General features: G+C 40.0%; 1 protein-coding gene across 3 annotated transcripts in view; it reads right to left on the minus strand.

Moving 5' to 3' along the window:
• slc35f4 (solute carrier family 35 member F4) overlaps positions 1 to 12,710 on the minus strand; it is a 45,128-nt gene that overhangs the window by 17,819 nt on the left and 14,599 nt on the right. The window contains exon 1 of one of the 3 annotated variants that reach the window (XM_067454498.1): positions 3,277 to 3,659. The exons of the other annotated variants lie outside the window; for them this stretch is intronic. Within the exon in view, the coding sequence (XP_067310599.1) occupies positions 3,277 to 3,352 (76 nt within the window). The 5' untranslated portion in view covers positions 3,353 to 3,659. Of the gene's footprint in view, positions 1 to 3,276; positions 3,660 to 12,710 lie in introns of those variants that run through there. 3 annotated transcript variants of the gene reach the window in all.

Below are 12,710 nucleotides of genomic sequence, written 5' to 3' on the forward strand. Positions count from 1 at the left end.
CATGATTACGTTACTGTTGATCATCTGTCCGTCATCGTCTAAAGCCCGCCCTGATGATTTCATTGGTCCGAACAGTTTCTGTTCGGAGATGATTACTCCTCTATGGAGCGAGGCCAGACCGAACTGCCCAAGGGGGTAATCTAGCGCTCAGAAAGCGTTCCACGCCTAGGGGCTGCCATTGCTAACTAAGCCATCACCTGCTGTTAGCATCCCATTGACTCCCATTCATTTTTGAGTCACTTTGACAGTGAATAACTTTACATCTGAGGCGTTTAAAGACTCCATTTGTCCATTGTTTATTTCTAAAGAAACACGACAATGTATAAAAGGCTCCGTTACCTTGTATCTTACACTATCGCCCCGCAGAAGCTGTTTTTGTAAAAATAGGCTAACGATTGCGTCATAACCAACGCGACTCTGTCGCACAGTTGAGAAATTACCGTATAGACCTGAGGAGACGCTCGCAAGCAATCTTTTACTGTCTATGAGACAGTCGGGGGGACGTGGAGACATAAAGTCTGATAAAGTCAAGGGAGAAGAATGGAGAGAAGCCCATGAGCCAAAAGCAACGGGAGAAAATATTTAAACAACGTGATTCAGCTTTTACTTTCCACATCTACTAGAAGACCTACAGCTGTCAGACAGGAGGCTCACGTCACATCTACGTCGTCAAGCTCAGTCTGAGCCTGCGCAGTTCGCTCAGCCATCAGGAAGTGCGTGCCCCTAGGTTGACTTCATTATTTCGCCGTTGACGTCAATGGGGCCGCTCGGTCCATTTCTTTTACTGTCTATGGAACTGCCCGACCTAAAAATGTTGTGGGTGGGGCTAAGTTCGGCTGGCATCCAGGCTATCCAAAAACACTTTTAGGCTCAGTTTCACAGACAAGGCTTAGATTAAAAGGACTTCAATTAGGATATTTAAGTAGCTTTTAAAAACGATCCAGAGAAAAACATTACTGGTGGGCATCTTGAGACAAAACAATGGCACATACATATCAGTGCAAGTTTCTTTCAGTTAAAACAGCTCAAATGTGCATTTTAGTCTGGGACTAGCTTAAGCCTTGACTGTGAAAACGGGGGTAATAACAGTTGAATGGTGTTTTTATTTATTTTTTCATGCTTGAAAGCCTAAGAAAAGACTTTAAGAAAAGGTTTAGGACGACATGATGGTGAGTTTATAATGAGTTTATGATTGACTGGGTCAAAGCATCTCCAAAAACTGCAGCTCTTGTGAGGTGTTCCCGGTCTGCAGTGGTCAGTATCTATTAAAAGTGCTCCAAGGAAGGAACAGTGGTGAACCGGCGACAGGGTCATGGGCGGCCAAGGCACATTGATACACATGGGGAGCAAAGATTGGCTTGTGTGGTCCAACCAGACAGATGAGTTACTGTAGATCAAATTGCTCAAGAAGTTAATGCTGGCTCTGATAGAAGGTGTCAAAATACACAGTGCATCTCAGTTTGTTGCGTATGGGGCTGCATTGCTGCAGACCAGTCAGGGTGCCCATGCTGACCCCTGTCCATCGGCGAAAGTGTCAACAGTGAGCATATGAGCATCAGAACTGGACCACGGAGCAATGGAAGAAGGTGGCCTTGTCTGAAGAATCAGGGGAACAGTCTGATGTGTGGGTCGCTTACCTGGAGAACACATGGCACCAGGATGCAATATGAGAAGGCAAGCTGGCAAAAAAGAGAGATGCTTTGGGAAATCTTGGGCCCTGCCATCCATGAGGATGTTACTTTGACATGTTCCAAATACCTAGCATTGTTGCAGACCATCTATACCTTTTCATGGAAACAGTATTCCCTGGTGGCTATGACCTCTTCCAGCAGGATAATGCTCCTGCCACAAAACAAAAATGGTCATGGTTTGAGGAGCACGAGTTTGAAGTGTTGATTTGGCCTCCAAATCCCCCAAATCGCAACTTACAGGACTTAAAGAATCTGCTGCTAACATCTTGGTGCCAGATACCACAGCACACCTTCAGGGGTCTAGTGGAGTCAACGAGACGAGACAGGGCTGTTTTGGCAGCAAAAAGGGACCAACACAATATTAGATCATAATGTTGCTTATCTGTTACTATACATCGATATTTTAATTTAAATCTGAACCTATATAGACGTAGTAGCAGTTAGCTTGTATGAGATCAATCCTGTATGTATCAAATATTTAGAATTAATTTTTTTTTAAAACATCAGGTATTGTAAATTGGGCTGTTACTTCAGATTTGTGTAACACCACAACCAGGAAGTTTAAAAAATTGCGACCAGAAACATCACAATCCCATAATGCAAATGTGCTGCATGCTATGCTTCTACAACCAACACCAAAACACAACTGGAAAGTAATCAGACATCCTAATGGACTCTTGTGTGGTAAAACCACATCTTTAGAACAGTATCCCTTAGGATTGGACTGTTTATTTAACGCTTAACCAAACACAAGCACACAGGCAGGAAACGGTATGATTCACCCAATCATAAGCACATTATCATTTAAACACAGACATTGACAGAAATAGTTTTCTATTCTAATATCATAAATGTAGATTAATGATGAAAACAAACACTGAAAGTGAATTATAATTGCTTGCTAATCGTTAATACTTCCTGTTTGTACCTTTTAGCCTAAAGGTATTTAACACTAATCAAAGATGATAAAAAAACCTCACTGTTAAAGTTGGTTAATACACTAACCAATGTTAACAAATGAGATCTTATTGCAAAGTGTTACTCTGAAAACACAGCAGCACCGTGAAACCCATATCATACTCAAATAAACAAACCATACGTCATTAAATAAACAGTAATTTAATACTGAAAATGTAATATATAAACTGCTGAGGTGGCTCCTTTTCTGCTTGGCTGCAAACACACGAACACACACACACGCGCGCACACACACACACACACACACACACACACACACACACACACACACACGACATTTCACACTAAGCTAACTTACAATTTTGCGCATACGTTAATTTTTCTCTTTCTTGCGTACACAAGGGTCTTTACTCAAACATGCACTAGTTTAGCCATCTAAATGAGAATATAGAGTAATTATAATCACAAGACTAACCATTACTCAAACTCTCACACTAGTCCTAAAATATAACTTTTTAAAAAGGTTTAGAATAAAACAAACACACATCTTTGAAAATGTTTTAACTTTAAGGATATCCCTGAGCATCTCTAAAGGAAGGTTTTCTCAGATTTAGCTCATTTCTGGGGACAATTTTGTATTCCAAAACACACAAACATTGCATTTTACCTTCAGAGATGGGGCAGGTAAGCACCTGGGCGCTATAGGAGCTGAGAGGGGCCACACGGGCCGAGTGTTTCTTCATTCTCTCCTCCTTCCTGAGCTTTTGGAAGTGTGTGTGTGTGGTGTGTGTGTGTGTGTGAGCAGCACGGCTCAACTCCTCCGACAAACCCACTTCATCCCCACGCGCATCTCTCCTGACACTCCCACAGTCTTGTTCCTCTTGATATCTTTTACTTTGCTGTTCTCCAGCTGTTACTTTGCTCTCTCTGCTAACTGACAAACTTCTCTTTCTCTCTGGCTCTCAAACACTCTCAGCGTGACATAAAATCGCACAGTTTTGCTCTAGTGTAGATGCTGCAGTGTCATGCTGCTATCCTGCGTCTCCTAGGGAGACTGAGCTTCAAGTGTGTGTGGAATGCAATCATCCCCTTCATATCTCTCTCGTTCTCTCTCTCTCCCTCTCTCCCTGTCCCCGCCTCTTCTCCTGCTCAGAGTATCCTTTGCTGTGTTTGGAAGGTAACCAAGCAGCTCGGTCTAATTATGCTGCATTGGCCCCTCTCCCCCTTTTCTCTTTCAACCCTTTGCGCTTTCTGCTTTTACAATCTGCCTTTTTTTAAGTCAGTTCTATATCTGCAGCATCCAGCAGCTTGATAAAAGCAGTATGATGAAGATAAGTGATTTAGTAGTTTAAAAAAGTAGATTTTTTTTCTTTTTCTAGCTCTCTCTCCTTGTCCAATCACGCTTTTTCCTTTCTTCATCAGCACTTGTGCTGCACTTGAAGGCCCTTCACTGCTTGCTTTAGCAGAGGTCTTGTCTTTCTGTCTGAGTCTCTGTCGTGTTATGCTAATAAAACCGAGTACAGAGCCTTGGGGGACTCCATAAAAAGTCTCTAAAAATTCTGTGTTCCTGGATGGAACAATCCAATCCCTCCGCATAATCAATCAAAGTGACAGGAAGTAGGAGTCTGGGATCTGTTCTGTTGTTTAAGCGAGATTTAATTTTAGATTTTGGGATATAAAAACGATTTTTGAAGAATGTTAATGCTGTTCTTTTCCATATTATGTAAGGATAAATTGACCATAACCAATCCGGCTTTCTTTTTTCAGTGGAATACAAAAGGAAAAATTATACACAATGTCAGAGCTGGTCTTTTACATACAACAAACCCAAAACAAGGTTAATGAGAATTCACCGTATTTTTACTGAATAAAATGAATTTCCTGCCATTGATAGAGCGTTCCGGCTTTCCATGTTTTCACTGTTATATGGTAGGGGGGCGCTATTACACATCTTCTGAGAATACAGAATCTCCTGATTAAAAAATAAAAAACAGGTAAAAAAGAAGCAGTACCAAGTGATAGCATATGTACGCAGATGCATGTATAAAATAACACGATATCAAAACGGCCTAACGTTACCAAATTAAATGTTGAGGATGACCTATTGGACTGTGAAACATTAGGGGTGTTGACAAAAACGCAATTTCTCAGCTTTCATACACAAACAACAATTGGCCTCATTCATACAACAAAATATTCTAGTTGCCATGAAAATATTGTACAAATTATCAAAAATGCTGCTGGCAACTTTTTTCGAAAACGCTGGTGAGGAAAAAGTTAAAATAAAAACTAGCATAATTTTAGTTAGGATAGTAAGATTTGAGGGTTTGCATGTTTACACTAAGAAGGATTTTAGATGTGAACATTTTGTGTGATAAACATTTTAATTTGAATAAATGGCTGTAAATGCGCCTTTTCAGACAGACATGAATATTTGCGTTCATTAATGTGATTGCTTTAATCTCTGTCCCATTGCATTGCAAAAAAATGCTGGCCAACCAATAAGATTTTCTGTTAGAAAACATGTAATTACTGTTTGAATTATCCGTGAAAAGAAGGTATCGGAAACTGAAAGTTTCGTAGTGCTTTGTGTACCAGAGTAACCATGGTATTTCTGCTTGTCCAGAAGCGCCAACTACTGTCAAAGAGTGTATTTTCATCATATGTGAAAATCTGACTGAATTTTCATGCCAAACATTCCCATCCACTTTGTGGTCACCGTGGACGTGAATGTTTGACATTCCAATGTTTAGAATTTTGTTTCATGGGAAAGAGCAGCTTAAACATTTAACAAAGTACCTCCTTTTGTGCTCCAAGAGATTTGAAATGTTTTAAAGGTGAGTAAACTATAACAGTTTTTTTTGTGTGGGAACTATCCCATAAAGTTGCTGTATTCTGTGAGCTGTGCTGTGCTGAGATGTTATCGTACTAAAGGGAGTCTTCAAATCACAGAGCGATTTAAGTATCGAGCAGACCTTTAGCAGGCCTGCCTGGTCGGAGTCCATTACACACTGCCTTTGTCTGTGGTTTTTATGGCCTTGCATTTAATATCTCAATGATGCTTGTGTCAGTGGCCCCAGGTATACACTCGATTAGCGATACACCCACACACACCTACATCTTTATCTTCCATAGTCACACATCCAAGCTTTCTGCATCTCATTCATTCATTATTCTGGGCTTTGTTTAACACCAGACAAGCAAGCATGCACTGCCTCTAGTACTGCATTAAGGTCCACTGCATACTCAAGAACTCAAACAAAGCTTCTTTGCTTAGCCAGCACTTATTATACTGGCAAATGTGCAGCAAGTTTTGAAGAAAAGTCATATTTCTCAGATGAGCTAAGAGCGTGTCACCAAACAGCAGCTCTGGCTGTTCGGGGCCAGGAAATGTGCTTTGCTGGCATTGTGTTAAATGCACGGTACACATTGTATGATTTTGGGCTGTCCCAGGAAAAAGATGACCAGTTGTGCTGTTTCTGTTGTTGTAGCTCCCGAATGGCGGTCCTACATCACAGTGAGAGAGGTTCAAAGGCGGCTGTTGTCACGGTCATACAACCAAAGATATAATGCGATAATCTTCTGACAGTGTCAGAAATTTAGCATGATCATCTCACAGTGTGTTTGCTTCTGCGACCTACGTCTACTGACCCGACATGCCGCTAAAACTTAAAACTACTTACCTTAAGCTCCATTTGCAAAATTGACATGACAAGTTGGCCTCCTTTCCTTCACCATTCATAGCTACACCTGTTCAACTGCTTGTTAATGCAAATATCTAATCAGCCAATCACATGTCAGCAAATCAAAGCATTTAGGCAGACATGGTCAAAACAATCGGTTGAAGTTCAAACTGAGCATCAGAATGGGAAAGAAAGGTGATTTAAGTGACTAAGTGACGTGGCATGTTTTTTGGTGCCAGACGGGCTGGTCTGAGTATTTCAGAAACTGCTGATCTACTGGGATTTTCACACACAACCATCTCTAGGATTATAGAGAATCGTCTGAAAAGAGAAAATATCCAGTGAGCGTCAGTTCTGTGGGTGGAGATGCCTTGTTCTTGCCAGAGGTCAGAGGAAAATGGCCAGACTGGTTCAGCTGATAGAAAGGCAACAGTAACTCAAATAAGCACTCGACACAACCGAGGTCTGCAGAAGAACATCTCTGAACGCAATCCAACCTTGAAGCAGACGAGCTACAGACACACCAGTGACACTCCTGTCAGCTGAGAACAGCAAACTGACCAAGATTAAACAATAGAAGATTGGAAAAACATTTCCTGGACTGATGAGTTTCGATTTCTGCTGTATCATTCAGATGAGGGTCAAAATTTGGTGTAAACAACAAGAAAGCATAGAGCCGTCTTGCCTTGTATCAATGGTTCAGTCTGGCGGTGGTGTGTAATGGTGTGTTATATATTTTCTTACCACACATTGGGCCCCTTAGTACCAACTGAGCATTATTTAAACATCACAGCCTACCTTTTAGTTTTGTTGCTGACCATGTCCATCCTTTTATGACCACAGTTTACACATCTTTTAATGGCTACTTCAGCAGGATAATGCGTCATGTCACAAAGCTCAAATAATCTCAAATTGGTTTCTTGAACATGACAATGAGTTCAATGTACTAAAATGGCCTCCACAGTTACCAGATCTCAACCCAATAGAGCATTTTTAATAAATGCTGGAAAGGGAGCTTCACTTCATGGATGTGCAGACGACAAATCTGCAGCAACTGCGTGATGCTCTCCTGTCAATATGGACCGAAATCTCTGAGGAATGTTTCCAGCACCTTAATGAATCTGTGCCATTAAGAATTAAGGCAGTTCTGAAGGCAAAAGGGGTTTCAACCTCGTACTAGTAAGGTGTACCTAATAAAGTGGCTGCTGAGAGTATAATAAATGAATATTATATTATTAAATCTGCGAATAATTAAAATATATAAAGCGTTAAATATAAATTACACAAAATATATAAAATTATTAAATACATTAATAATATTTATGTAGTCATTATTTATTTAGTCGAGACCATTGGCTGAACCACATAACAGATCACACATTTCAACATACACCCACAACCACATACACTCACCCACTCAACTACTGTTAACTCAAGTGCTTCTTCTGCTGCCTAACACTGAACCTACTGCTGCAGTCTGACTGGGAAATGTATCACACATTTGACTAGTTTGAAACAGATAGTTCCATTAGTGTCAAAAAATCTGGCACTATGTCAAAAATGACATTGAACTGAGAGTAGACTGTAAAAAAAAAAAAAAACGAGAGAACAAAAACCTGTGGCCCCCAGAGGTATCTGAACAGATATTTCAGCCAAAAGCCAATAAAAGAAAATGTGTGGATTTCATTGCATTCTGTATCTGAATCATTGCATCTGCAAACAAATGATGCTAGACTTTGGGTCTAACTTTTCTCCTTTTTGTAAACTGCTCCCAAGGTGGTTTTCAGTGGATGTACTATGTCAACTCCTCTTCAGTTCACACACAGGTGTCCTAAAGTAACCACAGGTGTAGGTAATTCTAGTATGGGTATGTTTCAGTAAGACAACCATAAAATGTCTAAACACACCAAGGCTCCATTATTAATTTGATAAAATAAACAAATAAACAACAAAAAATATTATTATTACAATTTTAAATAACTGTTCTCTATTTTAAAGTGCCCCTATTATGCTATGTTAAAGTTTCCTAATTTTGTTTTGGAGGTCTTTACATATATCATAGGTCAAAAAAACATCTCCTAATATTCATTTTCTCCTAATTTCATTTTCTCCTAATATACAATGCACATCATCACAATGTTCAATGATTTGCAAATGACTTGATGGATGAATAGTCTCTCTAAGGCCATGTCCACACTTATACGTTTTCATTTGAAAATGTATATTTTTGTCTCCGTTTTGGCCTTCCGTCCAAACTGAGACCGCGTTTTAAGTCCCTGAAAACGTATATCGTTTTGAAAACGCTCTCCAAAGCGGATACATTTGAAAACGCTGTCTTCGCGTCGTAGTGTGGACTGTGAAAACGGAGGCTTTTTAATACGATGACTCATTTAGCCATGTGATGCAGTCATATGACCAATTCAGCCAAGATGGTGAACGACATTGTACAGCAGTTGTTTTGTATGCTTTCTGTTTTGACAGCCTTGTTAAATATTAATGTCAGTTTGTACATACTGTTAAAAAACTCAAAATTTCAAAGAGTAAATAAACGAGTAGCGGAAATGACGCAAGTCGAAGCGTCTTGGATTTGCTCATGCGCAGTACGGAGATCTAAGCGTTATAAGACGTTTCAATGTAGATGAACATTTTTTTGGAAAACGATTAAAAATGATAGTGTGGACGTGGAGCGTTTTTAGACGAAAACTCCGTTTTTAAATTTAGCCGGATTAGTGTAGACGTAGCCTAGATCCCTTCTTTCTGAGAGCTACTCTGCTCTGATTGGTCAGATGGCCCAGTGTTACGAGCCCCTACTCTTTCTCTTGTTTTCTTTCCTGTCTGAGGATAGCTGCCAATTGGATGGGGGCGGAGCCTAACACCTGAGGCCTCTGCCTATTTAAAAGCTGCTGGTGAAACTTCAGTTTTTTCAGCCTACCTCTGGAAACCTGTTGTTTGTGTTTCAGGTTTCTTTTGTACAAGATGGTGAGTTTTGTTTGTTTAGTTATATTTTTTATGTATTTTCTTTTGTGTTTCTCGGGAGTTAGGAAATAATTAACTCTGAGTTGTAGTTTAGATTAGCTCACCAGTCCTTACTTTAAGTTTTGTATGTTTGTTTGTTTTTAATTTGTTGTAAATAAATCTTTTTTTTTACTACCATGGCCTTTGTGATTTGGGTTTATATACCTTTCTGAATGGCTCTTATGTTGGTCCCAATTTTGGGTCGTAACAGCCAGTCTGTTGTGACTGCTCTACCGCGTACAGCGTGGGGCTCGATCCATTACAGAACTTAAACATTTTTGAAAAACTTGAAAAAATGTACAGAAGGCTAACAGTAAAGTACTTATGTTTAGTAAATTAATTCACAATAGGCACATATTCTTTACTAATCTTATGCTCAATACAGGCTGAAAAATGTGAACTTTTTTATTTACTGAAGGCTACAAATTAAATTGTATTAATTTACAATATGTAGCCTACACATTCATTATTAATCTTAGGCTTTGCCTAATCTGAAGAAAACGGCTTTGTTTATATTTCTTGTTAATTACATTATGAATCACTTTGCATGGCCATTTTCAATTCTAAATGGTGAAATTAGACAACTGTATTAATTTGCCTGAATATTTTTGTCATTTGTTTAAAGCTACACTGATATTTTCCCCCAGTGAATATTATAATATCCAGTGACTATTACCCTGCGTCCCAATTCGCATTCTATCCATACTAAATATTATTCGAAAATAGAATTGGTATGTCCCAAATCGTAGTATGTTGAAAAAAGTATTCCAAAGATACCCGGATGCTTTACTATTTCCGGTCCGAATCTGAAGTATGGATCGATGTGCACTCTAACGGCTGATATTGCCCACAACCCACTGCCAGGTGGACGGGGATTCGATTAGAACTACAAACGCGGATAAAAAGCGTTAAAAAACTACAAACATGACAGATGTGTGTGTCCGACGGTTAAGTAGAGAAGTTTAGATAAAGGGGTTTGAGTGACCAACTATCAATATTTAACCTGACAAAAATATATTTATTCAGTGTTGTCCACATTATATTTCACCTGCAGCAGCATTGTGAACTTTTTTAATGACACGTTTGGCCATTAACTTTTAAATTCATCATTTTATTTCTACTGCAAACACATGAGGAGAGTCTCTGCATTAAAGACCCACACATGGCAGATCAACGTGCGGCTACATTTCTCTCCGATACGGTAGGAGATTAATCTGAATGTGGAGGATTTGAACTGTGACGAATCTGACGATGATTGACAGGGCAGATAAACGATGACGGGATGCACGTAACTAAGCGACAGAGTCCGTTAAAGATGGCGAAGGAGTATGTCCCGAAGCTTGCATACTTTTCTGCTTGTTGCTAGTGTACTTTCAAGATGGAGGGGCAACATGGCGACCAGCATTCGAACCCCTCACTCGTATGTATTTTCAATGGCATATCATAAACCTACGAGAATACTTTATTACTTGAAAGAAGTAAATATACATTAATGAGCACATATATTTGAAAGAACTAAGTGTTTTTAGCTAAGAATAAGCTTTCAGTGGGCTTGGTTATCAGTGCAATGACATTTAAATATTTTTTTTATATCATAAAGGTCCAAATAGATTTTTGGGCCACTTTAGCATAATTCAACAAAAATGTTTGCTCACACTTTAGTTTAGACTCCAATCCTTATTAAGCAACTGACTTTTGCCTCAATAAATGCCTAATTACTGCTTATTAATAGTTAAGCCCCTTTCACACTGCGATTCCGGCAAATACACGGATAATGCGACCCGGCATTTGTTCCCGGGCCGCTAGATTTGGTCCATTCTCACTGCCAGCGAAAAACCGTAATATGTGTGCTTTACGGTCATAAAGCTTAACGGTCCCAGGTTGAGTTGACACGTGACATCCTGATGTGACGTATAATGGCGAGCGATCTCAGCTTCAGCGCGGATAGTAAGGAGCTCCGTGGTCTCGACTTGTGTCCAGTTTGCACACATTTCTGCTTGTTTAATTTTAGTTTCTTTCGTATACGAACACTCTCTGCGTTTAAAACACTGACTAGCTCTTCTAGCACTGCAGGGTTGTATTATTGAAAAAACAAGCTCTAGGAGTCGCACGATAACTTCGTACACGTTGCGGCATTAGTTTTGGCTTTTGTTCACACAGCGCTCATCCCGGGTCGAATCCCGCAATATTACTAGGTCCCCGACCCGGGTTGAATTCGGTAATCAATCCCGGGACGTGGTTGCTTTCACACAGAAGGCGACCCGGCAATGTTCCGGGAATATTCAAGGGGGTAATCTAGCACACAGTTCCACCCATAGGGGCGGCCATTGCTAACCAAGCCATCACCTGCTGTTAGCATCCCATTGACTCCGAGTCACTTTGACAGTGAATAACTTTACATCTGAGACGTTTAAAGACTCAATTTGTCCATTGTTTATTTCTAAAGAAACACGACAATGCATAAAAGGCTCCGTTGCCTTGTATCTTACACTATCGCCCCGCAGAAGCTGTTTTTGTAAAAATAGGCTACTAACTATTGCGTCATAAACAACGCGACTCTGTCGCACAGTTGAGAAATTACCGTATAGACCTGAGGAGACGCTCGCAGGCAATCTTTTACTGTCTATGAGACAGTCGGGGGGACGTGGAGACATAAAGTTTGATAAAGTCAAGGGAGAAGAATGGAGAGAAGCCCATAGTGAGCCAAAAGCAACGGGAGAAAATATTTAAACAACGTGATTCAGCTTTCACTTTCCACATCTACTAGAAGACCTACAGCTGTCAGACAGGTTGCTTATGGCACATCTACGTCGGCAAGCTCAGTCTGAACCTGCGCAGTTCGCTCAGCCATCAGGAAGTGAGTGCTCGTTTACTGACTTCACTTAACGCCGTAGAAGTCAATGGGATAGCTCTGTCCATTTCTTTTACTGTCTATGGGAATATTGCGGGTCCGACGTGCTGTGTGAAAGGGGCTTAAGTAAGGTAGTTGTATGTTTAGGTATTGGGTAGGATTAAGGGATGTAGAATATGGTCATGCAGAATAAGGCATTAATATGTGCTTTATAAGTACTAATAAACATCCAATATTCTAGTAATATGCAAATAAGCAACTAGTTCATAGTAAGAATTGGACCCTAAACTAAATGTTTTGGTCCATGAGCCGCTTCTGCATTCTGCATATAAAACCCTTTCCCTCCAGTCAGTCGAGTTTGCATTCAATCATGTACATCAATATCTTTCCTGTGTTTTCAGCTCTTCACAGCCAGAGACTGTAAACTATAAACCCCAGCAGTGCATAGAGAGAGAAATCTTAAAAGACAGATTATATTTCCACAGTTCAAGTATAGGCTTATATTGCATATTCACATATACTTGATGATGGATTTTGTGTCAGGACTGCGTA

This window comes from Pseudorasbora parva, chromosome 10 (genome assembly GCF_024679245.1).
Source record: "Pseudorasbora parva isolate DD20220531a chromosome 10, ASM2467924v1, whole genome shotgun sequence".
NCBI classification, from domain to species: domain Eukaryota; kingdom Metazoa; phylum Chordata; class Actinopteri; order Cypriniformes; family Gobionidae; genus Pseudorasbora; species Pseudorasbora parva.